This window comes from Ailuropoda melanoleuca, chromosome 1 (assembly GCF_002007445.2).
Source record: "Ailuropoda melanoleuca isolate Jingjing chromosome 1, ASM200744v2, whole genome shotgun sequence".
Lineage (NCBI taxonomy): Eukaryota > Metazoa > Chordata > Mammalia > Carnivora > Ursidae > Ailuropoda > Ailuropoda melanoleuca.
Genome location: NC_048218.1, coordinates 195,371,470 through 195,389,373, shown reverse-complemented (window position 1 = coordinate 195,389,373; position 17,904 = coordinate 195,371,470). Strand labels below are relative to the sequence as shown.

The 17,904-nt window shown below is 39.7% G+C and overlaps 1 protein-coding gene across 1 annotated transcript in view; it reads right to left on the bottom strand.

Moving 5' to 3' along the window:
• Window positions 1–2,044: 2,044 nt before the first annotated feature.
• NUP205 (nucleoporin 205) overlaps window positions 2,045–17,904 on the bottom strand; it is a 79,927-nt gene continuing 64,067 nt past the window's right edge. The window contains exons 36-43 of the mRNA XM_002927617.4: window positions 14,504–14,580; window positions 12,156–12,284; window positions 11,813–11,939; window positions 8,809–8,975; window positions 7,191–7,314; window positions 6,683–6,811; window positions 6,035–6,108; window positions 2,045–4,490 (exon numbers count right to left, since the gene is read on the bottom strand). Coding sequence (XP_002927663.1) covers window positions 4,338–4,490; window positions 6,035–6,108; window positions 6,683–6,811; window positions 7,191–7,314; window positions 8,809–8,975; window positions 11,813–11,939; window positions 12,156–12,284; window positions 14,504–14,580 — 980 coding nt within the window. The 3' untranslated portion in view covers window positions 2,045–4,337. The remainder of the gene's footprint in view (window positions 4,491–6,034; window positions 6,109–6,682; window positions 6,812–7,190; window positions 7,315–8,808; window positions 8,976–11,812; window positions 11,940–12,155; window positions 12,285–14,503; window positions 14,581–17,904) is intronic.

Below are 17,904 nucleotides of genomic sequence, written 5' to 3'. Positions count from 1 at the left end.
GGCTTTGGCATCTAACAGCCTTCCTTTCAGCCTTGCCAATCTATCATGATCATGGGAGACTTCCAAGGCCACACACAGAATCCTTACCTCCAGTGACCATCCTCAGACCACTTCAGCAATCCACCCCCATGTTCCTAACCCACACTTTGTCATCTACTGGACCAGCTCCACCTTCGAAGTATTATATTCCCAAAACTTATTTCCTATTTCACCAGTTTTTTGACCTTAGCCAGATCTCCAGTCTCTCAGCTGTTCCATATTCTTACAAGATGTGCGCTCCCCTCTGGCTTCACTCCCTTTCTAGCTTGTCTAAAACCCCAAGAGATCTGAACTTCGATCAATGGAAACAACCAAGATGCCCTTCAGTAGGTAAGCCGATTAAAAAACTGTGGTACATCCAGACAACAGACTAGAAAACAGTGCTTTATTATTTTTTTTAAGATTTTATTTATTTATTTGACAGAGAGAGAGAGACAGCCGCAAGAGAGGGAATACAAGCAAGGGGAGAGGAGAAGAAGAAGCAGGCTCCCAGCATAGGAGCCTGATGTGGGGCTCGATCCCAGAAAGCCGGGATCACGCCCTGAGCCAAAGGCAGACGCCTAACGACTGAGGCACCCAGGCGCCCCTAGAAAACAGTGCTTTAAAAGAAAAAAGCTATCAAGCCATGAAAAGACTTGGAGGAAGCTTAAATGCATATTACTAAGTGAAAGAAGCTAATCTGAAAAGCCTACATACTGTATGATTCCAAGTCCATGAAATTCTGGAAAAGGCAAACCTATGGGGACAATAAAAAGATAACTGGTTACGAGGGTGGGGGGTAAGCAGGAATGGAGAAATGAACACAGAGTGCAGAGGTTAAGATTTTTAGGGCAGTGAAAATACTCTGTATATTGTAGTGATGGATATATGTCACACATTTGTCCAAACCCAAAGAATACACATCAAGAGTGAACCCTAGGGCTTTGGATGATTATGATGTGTCAACGTAGGATCATCCCTGGTAAAAATGTACCATTCAGTGAGTGGTACTGATAATGGGGGGACTATCCGTGTGTGGGAGCAACAGGTATATGGGAGATCTCTGAATCTACCTCTCCATTTTGCTGTAAACTTAAAATTACTCTAAAAAATTAAGTCATTGGGGGAAAAAAAGTATGACAATTGGAACTGTTATTAATGGTATGAACAAACAGGAACTCTCACCCCAAGGGTGGGAGTAAATTGGAGGAACCACTGAGAAAAATACTGCAGTGTCTAGTGAAATTTAAAACTCTTAATCTCCATGTCAGGATTTCCGCTTCTAGTTATGTAATCCAGAGAGGCCTTCTTACATGTCATATGTCTCATTCAACGAGACATGTGTGATAGTCATTGCAGCACTGTTTGTAATAGCAAAATACTGGGAATTTAAATGTATGCCTGCCCACCACCGAAAGAATGCATAAATTAGGGTATTTGTAAAATAGAGTAACTACCATTCAATATTTATAATAAATGAGTATGAGGAATTACTAAAAACACAATGTTAAACCAAAAAAAGCAAACTGCAAATTGTTTCATAGTATTACAACACACATATAAAGATTAACAACCTGTAAAACAAGGGGTAAATTAAATGGGTGATGGGGATTAAGGAGTGCATTTGTGATGAGCACTGGGTGATGTGTGGAAATTCTGAAATCACTATATTGTACCCCTGAAACTAATATAACACGCTCTGTTAACCGGAATTAAAAACTTAAAAAAAAAACCCTGTAAAACAATCCTTTTTAATGCCTATGAACACACACATATGTAGTGGAAGCCTAAAACATGAAAGGCAAATTCAACAATGAATTCTAGACAAAGGTTATCTCTGGGAGGGAAGTAGTGGGAATGGGATCAGGGAGTTCACAGGAGGCCCAACTGTATCTACCACAGTAGATGTACTTAAAAAAATAATTCTGGAACAAATATGGTTAATTTAAAGATTTGACCAAATTAAGTATATGACATGAGGATAGAGTGGGTATCCACACGTTTATTATGTTGATTATATTATTTGTATGATTGAAGCCATACAATTATTTAAATTTGAATACATGATAAAAGCAATGGCTGAAAAGGTTTTTGGAAACATAAATTCACAGTCTTGAAGTATCAACCCACAGATTATTCATTGCAATGGAGAGGTGTGTCAAGCACTACCTGGGACAAACTGATATGTACCTCCTGATGTGATATGCTGAAGGCACATCACCCGCAGAATTGTAGTATTCTTGCCTAAAATGTTTAGCCTGAATTAAAAAGCAAAACAAAAACTGTGGGGCCTTTTCCAAAATAGCTTCAAAGTGTCAGGTTAACCACCTTCTCCCCTGGAAAGGGAGGGGAACCGCTTCTGACTCAAAGGAATATGAGGGAACTAAATGTAATATGTGGTTCTTGATTTAATTCTGGGTAAAAAAATAAAAGTTCTAGAAGTACAGTTTGGGGGCAATTGAAATTCGAATACAGACTGAATATTAGAAAATTATTTATTGCATTTTACTAGCAAATGTCTTAAGTGCGATTATGTTGTTATGATTTGGAAGGAAATACTTGCTGAAATATGGACAAAGTGTCACGATGTCTACAACCTATTTTCAAACAGTCAAGGGGAAAAAAACAGTATTTATATACATATAAAAAAGATAAAGCAAATATGCAAAATGTTAAGTTGGTGAAGCTAGGTGAAAGGTATATATAGGTTCACTGTACTTTTCTTTCAACTCTTATGAAGAGTCAACGTTTTTCAAAACAACTTGGGAATTGCGTATGAACAGCTTTTATAGCTCAGATAAAGTTCAGACTTACATATTCATGCAACACTATTTTATGAAAACTACAATAAAGAAGGTACTCACCTCTTTTTTTCTAATCCCACCAAGCAGATTAACTCAGTAAAAACAATGCTTTAAGAGCCTATGCTTATTTAGTAGTTTTTAGGACTGGATGAACCTTCCCTTTAAATGCTAAACCTTTTTAAAATGAAAGTTCTACAATGTTTTGATCCCCTTTGCTTTGCTACAGAGCACACACCACACCCAACAGCCCCTCTCCACACCCCAGGTAACCATGCTGAGTCAGGCAGCGTGTCCTCGTGTCCTCGAGGCTCAGCGTGTTAGCTTCTCCCCTCCGGCTGGCTTTATTATACAAATTGCACTTCTGGTCAGCCTTCTAAGCAGCACACCTGCAGTGGCAATCCTTCCTGCCCTCCCTCCCCAAGCATTCCCCAGTGTCCAACTTCCGATCCAGTCTGCTGGAGTTTTGGAAGAAATGATGGGAAAACAAGAAAACAAAGTTTAGTAAATCTAAAAATCTTCATTTTCAATTTAGCTTCACACTCACAAGGTTTACAAAATGCTTTGATTCTGTGCCCCAGGCTCCTTTCTGATTCTTTCTGAGCTTCTGCCTATGTTTAGATGTCGCCAGAGGCCGACCGGGGAAGCTACAATTGCTACTCCATAGTGGACCCACTTACTCACGCATTCACACTTCCCTAGGACTCTCCCTTTCTGCAGTCTCTCCTATATATTAGGCTGAAATAATTGGTGGCTGGAAAGGGAAAAATGGACTTTGAGATGATGTAGTCACTTGAACACAAGTACAATTGGGCAAGAAGGGAGTGGTGATTGTATACGTTCTTTTGCCCTAATCGTAGCCATCATATATTTTTTTTCATCATATTAATTACATGAGAAATATCAGCAGGTGATTAGTTTGGGAAATTTCACAATCATTTCTAAGGAACAAATGCAAATTATTATACTGTCATTTACATGCAGAAAAGAAAAAAAACAATTTTAGGAAAGAGATGGCTTCATTTCTTGGGACATTTCTGTAATACATTCACAGTATTGAGTGCGCTACTCTGTTAAAGAGCATAGCTACAGTTTGTTGTCCGCTCTACCCCAGGAAGTAACCCTGAATATGACAGAAGTATAATGCAGACAACAAAGGTATAAAACATTAGCATTTTCAGATTACGCCTTTAATATAACATTCAGAATTATACACCTAAAGGAAAACCACCACTGTGGGAATTTTATTTGTTGGATTCCCATTAATGTTGATCATTTTCTAGGTAAAATTTCAAAAGACTAACCATACATTTGTTTTGTTTCTTTTTTTAAAAAGTGTTTATTTTTTTTACTAGCGAGGTTGGAACCAGGCAAAAAAATTTACAGAAAAGATGTCCATATATAAAGAAAGAAATAGCAAAATATTTTTTGGTCATAATTTAGAAACAAACTAATCTATAAAAAGGGGACAGCTCTCCCCAATTCATCTCTTCCTCAGAAGAGCATAAGCACAGGCTCTCAGTTCCTGGATATCCTCAGCAGGCCTCGGATACGTCTGACAAGAGCTTGTATGAAACTATAGCGAGATCGAACTTTTGAGTATAATCCTTCAATGTCCAGAAGTTTCTTTTGTAGTGATTCTCCAAAAGAATTGATGGCGTCAGCCTGAAGCTAGAGGTAATAGATATGACATGGCATTATTAAAATTATAGTCTCAAATATTTTTTATTCTATGTCTTCCAATTTAAAATACCTTTGAATTTTTGTAATGTGGTCCTTTCTCATGTAGCAAATTAACTAAACATTAACATTTCCATGCTAGAATTTATTGGTATAGAATTGTTTTTCCCTCTTTCCTGTCTTGTATAAGTGTGTAAAATCTTAAATAGCAGCAAGTATGGATCCTGCTGTTGATATATGGGCATATGCACAAAAACATTTCCCGAAGGGCAATACAAGAATCTGTTAGGAGCGGATGCCTTTGGGGAAAGAAACAAAGGATAAGTTGGAAAGAAGCCTTTACTTTTATTTGATTTTTCAATTAAAAAAAAAATTTGCATGTGTTTATTTTCAAAATATATAAATAGAGGAAAGGAACCTGATACACACTTTAGAATTCATGTATTTTAGAATGCATATGTAGTTTTGGATGGATTCTATTGGTATTATACTGAAACACTAAAATCAAGTGTAAAATTAGATGACTCTACTGCCTTCGCTTTTGCAGTAAAATCAAAGCAAAGAGTGAGAAGATTATTTATTAATCCTGCATTTTGTCTAACTATGACAGAGCAGTCTAATGAAACACAAATAGTCATTAATTCAACACATATTTATCAAACATCTTCTGGAAGAATTATTCTTTGGTTAATTCTGCCCATGGCCTCACTAAATATTGGCTTCCCTAAACAAGCCTAGCCAAAACATGAATTACTCTTATGAAGTCACTTAGAGGGCAGATGTAGTCAGCGCTCAGATGAGAGCATGCCCTTCCCTGGATAAAGCCCAACCTTCAGCTTCAAGAAAGGCAGTGACCAAGAGGGATTAGGAACGAGCAGAGGCTTTATCAAACCAGGGCTAGGGACACTCAGATGCCTAGCAGTAGATCCAGTTGTAATTCAATTTATCTAACATCACATACCCTGCTAACTGCTTTGTTCCCAAGACTCCTATTAGGTTCATGTGAGGTTTTTATGTTAGTTGTTTTTGGAATGCTCTTCATTCATTCCAATAATACCGGTCAAGAGGTTACTAAAGACAAAATACTGTATCATATTATAGTCTCCTGCAATGGAATTTTTAATGGCTGCTCACAATCTCTCCATTAAATTATGTTCTGAAAAATTAAGTGCTAAGTGACACTTTGTGCTTATAAGTCCACAAAGTTAATCTAAAGAAATTAGAAGTTTCCGGATCACAATGCCTACTAACAACTGAACTCTCACTATGTCCCTTCCAGGCACTACTGCCCTAGGAGCCTCACAAACGAAACCTCATTTCATCCTGACAAAACTCTGAGGCTGAACTATCATTCCCATTTCTTCGGTGATGAAACAGAGGCTCAAAAGTAAGTTGTCTGAAGTGCCATAGCTCTTAGGCAGTCAGGCCAGAATTAAAATCAGGTCTTTGTGTATAATCCTGAAAATCATCATCTTACTAACATACTAGATTTTTCTTTCAAAAATGAAAAAAAGAATATAAGAATAGAACCTTACCTGGTCTATGTCATGTTGGCTCACTCCAGTCAGTCCACTTCTAAAATCCAGGTTGGTTTCTGAAGTGAAGGAATCTGGCAATAAAAGACACAAACACACCAGCTTTACAAGTATGTATCTACTATACGGTCGAAGAACCTAAGACAATGAACCACAGTGTCACCAAAAACAGGGGTCAAGGCTGAGAAATCTATCTCAACGTCCAAGAAATGGAAGCCCTCGGGAAGCAGTTCACTGGTCTAGGCCAGGGTTTGCAGGCTTTTCTTCCATTTATTTCCCTCTAAGGGATCCAGTACACGTTCATGGGTCAGAGAGGCTCACTGTAGCAATAAGAAAAGTGGCCTAGGCTGACCCACGTCCATTCTTCTGGAAAATTATTTGTGACCAGGGGACTCTGGAGCTGGCCAGCCCTTAACTGCAAGAAGCTAAAGAGCGGCATCTAAGATGTTCTTATGCTCCACACGCTCTCCCATGAATAGAAGTAAAATACAAGAAACAGCTATGTCCAAGAACTAAGTAGCTCTCGATTGCCCAGCCCACTCTTAGTAACACCTAAACATAAAAAATAAATAAAAAATATAAGTGGTTTTTCAAGGCACTGAAATCTATAGGTATGTATGGTTCACTAATTTTCAGAATAAAGTTTACCTTGTAGTCTTCTGCTTTTAAACAAGGTTCTGGAGGCAAACAAGGAATCTTGAGAATCCATGGGCGTGCAGTGTAACAAGTAGTACTCCAGATGGCGCCAAAGAATAAATAGGCAGGTCTCTATGATAACTACAGAGAGCTCAGACTAAAGGAAAACAATCTCATCAAACCAGTTTCTGAGGAGGAAAACAAAGGAGAGACCACACCACTTCGTGATGTGATGTACCCACGGCCTCAGTCTAACAGAGAGGGGAAAGGTTCCTGTGTCCCTGCCTCCTGTCCAGACAGAGTGACTGTATTCATTATCAGGATTACTAGCTCACTCTAAAAGATAAGAAAAAAAAGTAGAAGTTTGGCAACAGATCAGGCATTGACTGGAAAAAAATTTATGTCCCTTTTCATAGTGTTGATGCCCAAATAATGTGAGAATCAGTAAACAGTTCCTACATTTAAAGATTTTCTTAAAGGTCAGCATTCAAGTTCCCACTGTGATTTCCATTAAGGATACAAGAACAAAGGGAAAGCAGTTTGGCTCGATTGTTGATCAACTTCACCAAACGCCGTCTTGCTAGAACATATTTCTGGGCAGTGGAGATTTTCTCAACACCAACGGGCATCACAGACTGACACAACTGAGGACCAGAAACAAATGCAGTATTAGCGATGACATGAACTATAACAGACGCTGCGTGAAAATCTGTAGAGAGGGTCGCTATGACAGGCACTGCGAAAAACATCCTTGCAGACAAGAGTTATTATCTAGTCAGGAAGCCGGTAACCTTAAAAAACTGGGAGCCAAAGTAGTCGAATTCACAAATGAAGATTCATCTGCTGCTTTCTGGAAAAGGTCTTATCTCTGAACCAGACATTTCCAATTTGCTGAGGGGCCGCCCAACCCTGAATTTCCTGTCCAACTAAAACAAAACGCAATGGAAGGTTTTTCAAGCCGTAGGTTTAACGGTGCCATGGAGAATTTCTGTAACAGCTGTCCTGTATCTTCTGAAGAAAATGTAAAGCAGACTTCTACAGCATAAACTAAAATAGGCTCGTCAACCCAGAAGCTCCCTTCATCACACCTCTGCTCGGCGTGAGCACAGTGGTCCGACTCCAACTTCAGCTGCTGGGTTTGGCAGAAGGCAAAGTGAAGTGGGGCTGGGAGAGCACCCCATACTTGGCTGCAGTTCCTCCTGCAAGTGCTGGCGGTGCCCGAAAGCTACATGTGAGGGGCAAGGGCTGCCAGAGGTAAACCACCCCATTCCAGGGATTACCTGAACCTGTCAGTTACTCCTGCCTCGGGACTCGCTAGCTGTGTGGTTTTGGGTAAGTTATTCAGACTTCCAGGGCCTCCATTTCCTCATCTGAGAAAACAGGAGTAGTAACAGTACTTGCCTCACGTATGGAGACAGAATCCCAGGGCCCGGCACATCGTCACCACCCACCACACAGTCCCCAGGATTACTGCAAGAGTGGCAAGAGGGAGGAGGCTTTGACTGCTCTGAAGAGTGACATGGAGTTTTTTGGGACAGTTGGTGCAAACGAGGAATGGCAACATGGTTCCACATCCAGGCTGCCCCAGGCCACCAGGTGTAGTTCAGCCGTGCCACACGGCTCAGGAAGCAAGCCTAGCAACTCCGCGTCGTTCGCTATAATACACTATCAGCGAGCGACTCTGGGTCACCGAGAGCAGGTAGTCAAGCCTTGTGTGCCATCCCACGTGTCTGAAAAATTCACTGAACAGATACGGAAGATGTGAAGGCACAGAGACGTCTTACTGAGGGGGTCACTTCTACTGAGTTAGCATCTGCACCAGAAACCCACATTTCTCAGCACGGATTTTAGAGTATAAGTTACCAAAACTCTTTTTCGAAAGCCAGCTGCCGTTCTACCCAGGGGCAGGCGGAGTACCAAACAGCTGCGCTGTCTGCCATCCAAGCGTTCCCCAGCTTACCAGGCGCGGTGCCCCGGGGAGGGACTCTTCTTCAAGCCACACAGAGCAATCACTTCAAGCCCTTTCATCTCGCTGCATGCATCCTCTTTACTCACAAGTCGGACACCAGTACTGTGGCCCTTATTTGGAAAAGCAATGGCTTCTCAAAAATCTCCACAGCTCATTACAAGATTCATACCTCTTTGATCTCGTCTGGTGGAAGTTGCTCTACATTCTGTAGCTTGTTGACACTCCGTCGATGGCTGTCATAATAGCTGAAGAAATCATTAGCACTCTGTTTCAGCAGGTAGACAATAATGCCCAAACCAGGCAGGCGCCAATATGGAATCACTGGAGCTTGAGTATCTAATAGGGTTGATAATAAAACACAATGTCCCACTTGTAAGACCCGTTTTCAACAAGGGATGTCCAGGAGCTGCAGGGCATGTGAACTACTATCCAAACCAACCCAAGACTACTTCTGAATACTTCTGACAGTTCAGAGGAGTGGTGAGGAGCTACTGTGATCAGTTATGTGCATAAAGCTGGAGCCCTAAAGAATAAGGAAATTTGGCTGGTGGACATGACAGAACTTTCCCTTTATTGGGGGAAGACCTCTTTGAGAAATCTATCACAAACCTTTGCATCCAGCTCTCCCCTCCACAACCCCCGCTCCATGAGCGCGCACACAGCACACGCACGCACACACAAGTTTGGAGTTTTCTGAGCCCAGGTGAAGAAGAATTCCTGCCTCACCCTACAGCTCTAGTTATATGAATTCATTTCTGGTCTGTACCTTTCTGGTTGCTGAATTCCCCGCTCAAAGTCATTCTCCCAAGAGAAGAACACTGAGATATTAAAAATATATAATTAAATTTAAACTTCAACAACTCTCTTACCACCATAAGTCCATTTGGGTAGGAAAAAATGATCTACCTTTTACTCAACTAGCTTCTGATGAAGGTGCAAAGGAACCAAGAGTGGCAAGAGGGAGGAGGCTTTGACTGCTCTGAAGAGTGACATGGAGTTTTTCGGGACAGTTGGGAAAGTCGTTCGCAAAGGAAGAAGTTGGGAAAGTCGTTCGCGAAGGAAGAACTGGAAGAACTGGTGTAAATAGAGCAATTTCCTCTTACAACTGAGGGGTTCCTTGAGAAATACCTTAGTAATTTCAAGTTCAATTTGGAGATAATCTTTGTTTAATGATTCTGACTGCCAAGAATAGTGCAGGAGAGATTATGCATTTGCTTCCTTCCCCACTATCTCCCTTAGCTTTGCTTCAAAGTCAGAGTTGATATGTTTTCACGAGGAGAGGAAGAGAGAGAACAGTTCCTTGTCAGTGGATGTTGCCACCAACCAGGACATCCTAGACTCATCTGAGTTGCCAGGTTTCCCTTTCCAGTCTTCAGTGAAGATGTGACAGTCTCAACGATACATAGCCTTCTCCTAGTGAAATTAGGGACTCTGGGCCCAGGCAACATTTAGATGATACCTACTCTGGTAGGAACACATCCAGAAAGAGAATGGTCTAATGATAAGCCTATCAGGAGTTCTCACATGCTGACTTGCTCATACCTAGAAAATATGAAGGTGTGCAGAAGCGACCAGACTTAGACATGAGATGAGGACGGCTCACAACAAACCTGACTATAGAAACAGATTCTGTAGGAGACAGCGTGAGGTCTAGGCAGTAGAAATGCTATAGGAGATGGCCCCAAACCACAAGTGATAGCACATATACTAAACAATAACAGTGACGATCGGCACGAACGAAAATAATGATAAGTAACACTTAGGCAGTGCTAAGTACCAGACACTGTTCTAAAGCACTTCACACTGAGTAACATGTTTAATCCTTACAATAATTCACTGGAAAAGAGCTTGTTACTACTCCCATTTTACAGATGAGGAGACTGAGGCACAAAGAGGCTAAGTAGTTTTACTGAAGTCATAGCAACAGTCGCTTATAGAACTGGGACTCGAATCTAGGCAGTTCAACACCAGTCTATGTTCTTCACTGCTGGGTTAAACTGCCTCTGTAGAGCTGAATGTTCCTGAACCTACCACACGCCTACCCACTCCTGTGGCTACAACCGGCAAAGGTAGGTATGCGGATTAAACCTTTAAAAAGTCTGAGGAAAAATAAATACCAATATATAAGGCTTCATAAAGTTCATCCTCAAGTATTAAAGATCTAAGAATGACCTGGCATGTGAAAGACTGCCTCAAAGTGAGAAGAAACCAAATGAAATTTTAATAATTACTAATGATACATTATTAGCATATGATTAATGTTTTTGAAGAATAGATGACAAAACTACAATTTCATCTGAAAATGTTATGAGCAGGTTAAATTTGTTTTAAATGTTAGATTCAAGGGAGAAAAAAGGCGCCCCTTGGACACTTTATAATGGAATTACACAAACAAGAGTTAGTTCTCAGCCCATTTACATGAGACAGTGGTTATATGTTGTTAAGCTAATATATTTTTCATAACATCATTCTATTAAATATTTCATGTGATTAAGTAATTTTCAGGGAAAATAAGATCTTGAAGAAGATGAAAATGTGGCAAAATGATTTTCAGAAACCTCACACAGAAAGCTTCTGGAAATCAGCAGCACTGCATTCCATTACCAAGCACCACTAAGATCCCAATGGGCTTTGTCTTCTGAGTGCCCCACAGGATAAGAGCTTTAATCAACCCACAACCCTCACATTCCAGATCTCGCCTACTGTGTCCTTAGAAAGTCATAACTATGTCAGCCCACTTAGCATCTACATTTTACTTTCCCGTGGTATAGAAATTTGGAGCTGTACTACAAGACCCAATTTAGACACTGCTTTCAACTTAACATGATTTCACACATAAACCATGTGTTACATTTGTACATTTTTCACCCAGCGAGCTTACTCACCAATCTTAGAGCCTTTCTTCGGGGTCTCAAATACTATCTAAAACCATACTCTCCCCCAAAGCTCTTCTAAATTTATCCTCAGAAAATCTTGAATTTCTCTGTCCTCTCAAGCTCTCTAGCCTGTCCACGGGACTGACAATAGTACCTCCTTACTGATACTTCTTAAAGTCATTTACAGATTTTCCCACTAATTACACATCGAGAAAAAAACTACATCTCACTGGAACCAACTAGAGCTTGTCTTAATTCAAAAGCTTAATCTTCAAATACAGAAAGCAGCAGGCTCACCTTGCCGGGATCCATCTCTATTAATGGTTTCTGACAGGCTAGGGGTGAAGAGACACACAGCATACTGAAATGTGGGGGAGCTCTGTAACATGAGTGACTGGCAATATTCCATGACATTGGCACAGATCTACAACGGAAGAATAACAGTAACAAAATTATTAGTTCCCCCAAATGCCCAAATATGGAACTCCAGATTTGAAGAACAAAGTTACTGATCATTTTGTAAAATTACAAAAAAATTAAAAATCAATTTGCAAAATCATTCCCATCTGTTATTTTTATCACATGCTTCTAAAAACATACAAATGTTCAAGAACAGATACACAATGCCCACTCCTCTTACCTGCTGCATGGCCAGTTCGAGCTCATCTTTCTTGCTCACTCTATCTCCTTCCACATTATCATCTTGAAATTTAAACTGACGCAGTCTGTCAGAGCCCCCAAAGCGGCTTAGTAGTCCTAAACACTGGCGCTGAGAAAGAGAAAGATATTTTATTCATATCTAATTGGGTATGTCTAAAATTAGTGACCTTTCTTTGAGGGATATAAAAAAGAGAAAACTCACTGGGGAGTGGAATCACTCTTTAAAGAGTCTGATTTCTTACTTCCAACTGAGGCAACTGAAGTTAGCCCTATTAAAATTTGCCTTTTTGCAAATGCCATTTGCTTAGCAGTCAACTCATTAAAAGAACTTTTTTTTTTTTTAGCAGTTCATCCCCATTACATTGTAACCATTAGCCAAAGAATTATTTTGTATCACACCAAGTAATTCCTTGGTAGATACCCATTAAATAAACACAAGTTGATAAACAATGAGAAGCAAAATGAGATGGCAAATAGACAACACTTTGTCACAAGCACGTCCATGACAATTTTGTCAAAGAAGGCTCAAGTTTAAAGACTGTTTCTCCTAGGGCCACTTCTGGGGACTCCATAAACAGGGTGGGAACACACAGGGAGCCTTGGCAGATAAAATGAAAATGTCGTCTGCTTGAAATGTTGGTACTTTTCACCTGACAGTGCAATTTTTCCTAAGGTTCTTGGAAGAAAAGGACAAGATTTTCACAACTGGCAATATATCTAGTGGTTGAAATCAGAGACACGGGTTCCAATAAGGGATACCTAACCTCTTGCCATGTGACCTACAACAGGATACTTAACCTCCACAAGCCTCAATGCTCACCATTCCTAGGGTGCAAATAGCGATTCCTACCCTACAAGATTGTGGTCAGGATTATCCGAGACAATGAATGAATTATATTTACATTTGTATACAGTGCTCTGCACATAACATGTGGACAATAAAAACATGTACTTTAAAAACTGGTATCTCACACACACACCTACGTACACGTACAGACATCCACAGATACGATATATAATAGCAAGACTGGGTAAGCCAAAACATATGAAAAAGACAATATAAATTTATTTTGCCAAAACAGTTATATCTATTTTTAAAATAATACCTGCTGTTTGCTACCCTTACTGACAAAACAGATGCACTAACACATTTCTAGAGGTCACCTTATGAAATATCCTTCAAAAATATCTTTTTCTCCCTACCAACGAAAAAAATTAGAAGACAAAAAAAAAGAGAGGGAAAAAACAGCAGAGTATTTGGGTTTTGCTGGGAAGAGTGCAACCCTTTCTGGAGTTTGATAATGACTCAACATGTCCTGTGTGTGTGTACCCTTGGAACCAGTGAGACCGGTTAGGTTATCTCATCCATAGCTCAAACATTTGTACACAAAAAATGCTGACAGTGGCAGTTTTCTTTTGGAGACCTGAAAAAAGAGTTCGTGGAAAGAGGGTTGGTTAAGAAAATCACTGTATCAAAAACAATGAAATAAAAATTCTAATATATAAATACAATTATTCTGAAGCCAATCAAAAGTGAAGTTGTTCAGATCAAAGCAGGCCAGGAGGCTCCCAGAAAGGCTGTGATAAATATTTGGTTGGCAAGCTATCTAATATGTCTGAATACATTTAAAAGGAGATCACACAACTGGAAGAGAGCTTGGGAATAAATTAGAAATGAGTACATAAAAACCAAGTAAACAGGGGCGCCTGAGTGGTTCAGTCGGTTAAGCATCTGCCTTCGCCTCAGGTCATAATCCTGGGGTCCTGGGATCGAGCCCCACATCAGGCGCCCTGGTCAGTGGGGAGCCTGCTTCTGCCACTCCCCCTGCTTGTGCTTCCTGGCTCTCTCTCTCTCTCTCCCTCTGTGTCAAATAAGTAAATAAAATCTTTAAAAAAAAAAAAAATTAAAAAAAAAAACACAAACAACAAAAAGCCACCTACTCACTCTAGGGAAAACATAATGTTGCACTTAAAAGTAACCTATCACCCATTCTTAATCATAAATGACAAGTGCTGATCTAATCAAAATTATGATATAATTATGTTGCATTTCAATGGTTGGGGTTAGTGTTGTGAGAAATGTACATATCATACAGTGGAAGAAAAAGAAAAGAGATCTAAGATCTAATCCTCCTCGATAGAAAATCAACAAATGTTTCCTAAAATTCAAAAATAAGCATATTATTTAAAGATACCAAAAAATCAATTAAAACCATCAAGAGGGTTTGCCCAAATCCAGGAAACAAAACAGGGAGGATGGATGAGAGAACTGTTGGACTTTGCTGTAAGTCTTATAGAAGCTACTATTTAAAGAAGTAAATCAGTTACCTGGAATCTTCCGATATGTCCCTGTAGCTCCATTAGTGATCCTTCATTTACATCAACATCAAGTTCATTTAGTATACCTATAAAATTTGCAATGCTTTTAAATATAGTTTTACAATCAACAAAATTAAAACATTAAAAAACCAGGAAGAGTGGTTCTAGCATTTTATATTCCTTATATATAAGAACAGACAGACTTGTCATGAAGGAGCTTTGGGAAATACAACATCACACAAATTATAAGTTCACCACTACATGTTCATCTATATGCAATCTAAATCTAGATTGAATTCGTAAATTTAAAAGGTACTTTTTAAAGGTTTTGACATAAATCTACTTTTTATTTATAACCATAAAAGTTAAAATTTTCTAAACTTGGCAGTAAATTACATTCTCATGAAAGAATTTAGGATATAAAACACTTATAATGAAATACATTTCTTTTTTTATTTAACTCTCCTAGGTTCTGTATCATTTGATTTTTTTTCTTTTCCCTTAAAGTGCAGTTTGCACATACACAAAGAAGTTCCCATTCAACTTCTGTTTAGACTTTTTACAAAATTCTTAAAGTGATGAACCTCTCATAGTACGAGGGAAAAAAAACCCTTTATTTCTATTGAGCCCTCCAGGCAAACCCACTGGTTTCTTCTTTGTTCCACGGCTGTGGTCATGCTGAGGACCCACCTGCACCTGTCTTACTTACCCTAACTTTCTGTTTTCACAATCCCTTTAACTCAGTCCTTACTTCTAAGCATACACTCCAGAGCACATAACCCGGAACCTTATCCTTTGCTCCTCATAATGACAAGACCTCCTCTTTCAAGATTTCTCAGCCCATGACCTCACACAAACCTACAGAAAACACTCCTATCATTTGGCACATACTGGCTTGCTATACCTCACCTGTGCCTCATTACTCCACCCCTTCCCACCTCCACCTCCTCTGGGCATCTCCTCCCAGAATCACCTTCTTTTCCAGCTTCCCAAAATCTACGCTGCCACAGAGGACTTTTCCACACTATTTGGAAATATGTTCAGGTTTCCCTCATACTCCAAAACAAAGCAAAAACAGCAAAAACCTGGTTAATATGAAACTCTTGAAATATTTTTTCCACATTTGCTGCTTGTAATTTTAAGCCCTTCTTTCCCATCCTACCCCTTGAAAGCTGGATCATGTATCTAACACTATCATGGAATTCAGGCCTCTTCCTCTTTGTCCTCAAACTTCCTGATTGCTGCAATGTGTGTTGCTATTTCCCAGTTCTTTTTTTCCACCTGCTGCCTCTGTTTAAAAACACTACTTGAGGGTGCCTGGGTGGCTCAGTTGTTAGGCATCTGCCTTCGGCTCAGGTCATGATCCCAGCGTTCTGGGATCGAGCCCCGTATCGGGCTCCTTGCTCAGTGGGAAGCCTGCTTCTCCCTCTCCCACTTCCCCTGCTTGTGTTCCCTCTCTCACTGCCTCTCTCTTGGTCAAATAAATAAATAAAATCTTTTAAAAAAATAAAAAAAATAAAAACACTACTTGAGGAACCTGGCTGGCTCAGTCAGTGGAACGTCCAACTCTTGATCTCGGGGTTGTGAGTTCGAGCCCCACACTGGGTACAGAGATTACTTAAAAATAAAATCTTAAAAAAAAAAAAAAAAGACCACCAATTCTCAGTTTCTGTAAGACCCTTCTGCTGTCAATTGAGTCCTCTGTATTACCACTTGTATCACTCCCAACTCCAACAAAACACTTTCCAGAATATTTGTGGGTCATGGAAAAAAATTAACCTGCTGGTCAGTATTTGAGGAGGTAGGACATACCCAGTATAAGGCTAGGCAACATAGGGGACACAGTTATAAATGGACTTATAATTTAATGGGAACATTTAAGATTAAAAAAATATATAGTAAAATTATGGGAGAATACAAAACAATATGTCATCAAGGGCTAAACTGTGCAAAGCAGGGTTGATAGGAGTTAAAATTGTTAAAAGTTTGTTTAAAAAAATCTGGAAGGGTATTTGACATTGTCTTCCAAAAAAATTGTAATGTATATATTTTTCAGACCAAGCACTGTTGGGAATTTATCAAGCCTACCACCTCAAATCTACAAAAATGCATATACATATACACATAAACACACGCACACACACAGAGTAATTAAATGCCACATTGTTGGAAATTTAAAAAAAGACTGGAAACAGTCAACATGTTACAGGGGTCTGGTTAAACAGCAGATCTGGTTAACTCTTACAACTGGAAAATTATGCAGCCAGTGAGGTAGGAGCTCTACGTGATGATGAGAAAAGATCTGGAAGAAAGAACTTACAGAGCAGTGTGCATGGCATGATTTCATTTTTGTAAGGGGGGACAATTTTATACCATATGCATAGAAATTTCCAGAAAAATAAATTGATAACTAATTTCTTTTAGAGGATAGGAACTGCTGTTCATGGTACTTTCATTCTGTTCTTTTATTTTGTTTGAATGTTTAACATGAGCATGTTAAAAGAAAAACTGTGCTCTTCTGAATACAATCTTAATATGGTGACAGAGTCAAATGATGCTATTATAAAATACAAAAATTTTAGGCATTAAAAAAATTAATGACAGGAGACTTCGTGAATAAAACCATCTTACCAGAGGATTTGATAAAAGGTAAATTCTCTATACCTAACTCAGCACTTTTGGGTGAAGATGGCAGAATGATGTAGCATCACAAAATGTCCCTCCTGGGTCGCCTGGGTGGCTCAGTTGGTTAAGCGTCTGCCTTCGGCTCAGGTCATGATCCCAGGGTACTGGGATCGAGTCCCACATCAGGCTCCCTGCTCAGTGGAGAGTCTGCCTCTCCCTCTCCCTGTGCCCCTGCACCCCACTTGTGCTCTCTCTCTCAAATAAATAAAATCTTCAAAACAAACACAAACAAACAAACAAACAAAATGTCCCTCCTGTCAGAGTGCCTGAGTGGCTCAGTTGGTTAAGCCTCTGTCTTTGGCTCAGGTCATCATCCCAGGGTCCTGGGAGCGAGTCCCACATTGAGTCCCACCTGAGCAGGGAATCTGCTTCTTCTGCTCTCTCTACCCCTACCCCTGCTCGGGCTCTCTCTCTCTCTCTCTTTCTAAAGTCATTAAAAAAAAAAAAAGAATGTCCCTCCAGTCATCAACCTAAAAAATGAACGAAATTCATCAAAAGAGGGTCGGGGTGGAGAGACTTATGCCACCAATACTGAAAAATGGTGATGGCAAAGGAAAAAAAATAAAGAAAATTCTGGTGAAGTAAGCAGCATGATTCAGCTCATGACCCTTATTCCACTCCTCAGATGCAGTGTGAAGGAAAGAAGATAAACCAAAAACTCTTGCAAATTCTCATGGAGACACTTCAATTTGCAGAGAAGCCTTTTAGAGTTATTAGGTAAGGCC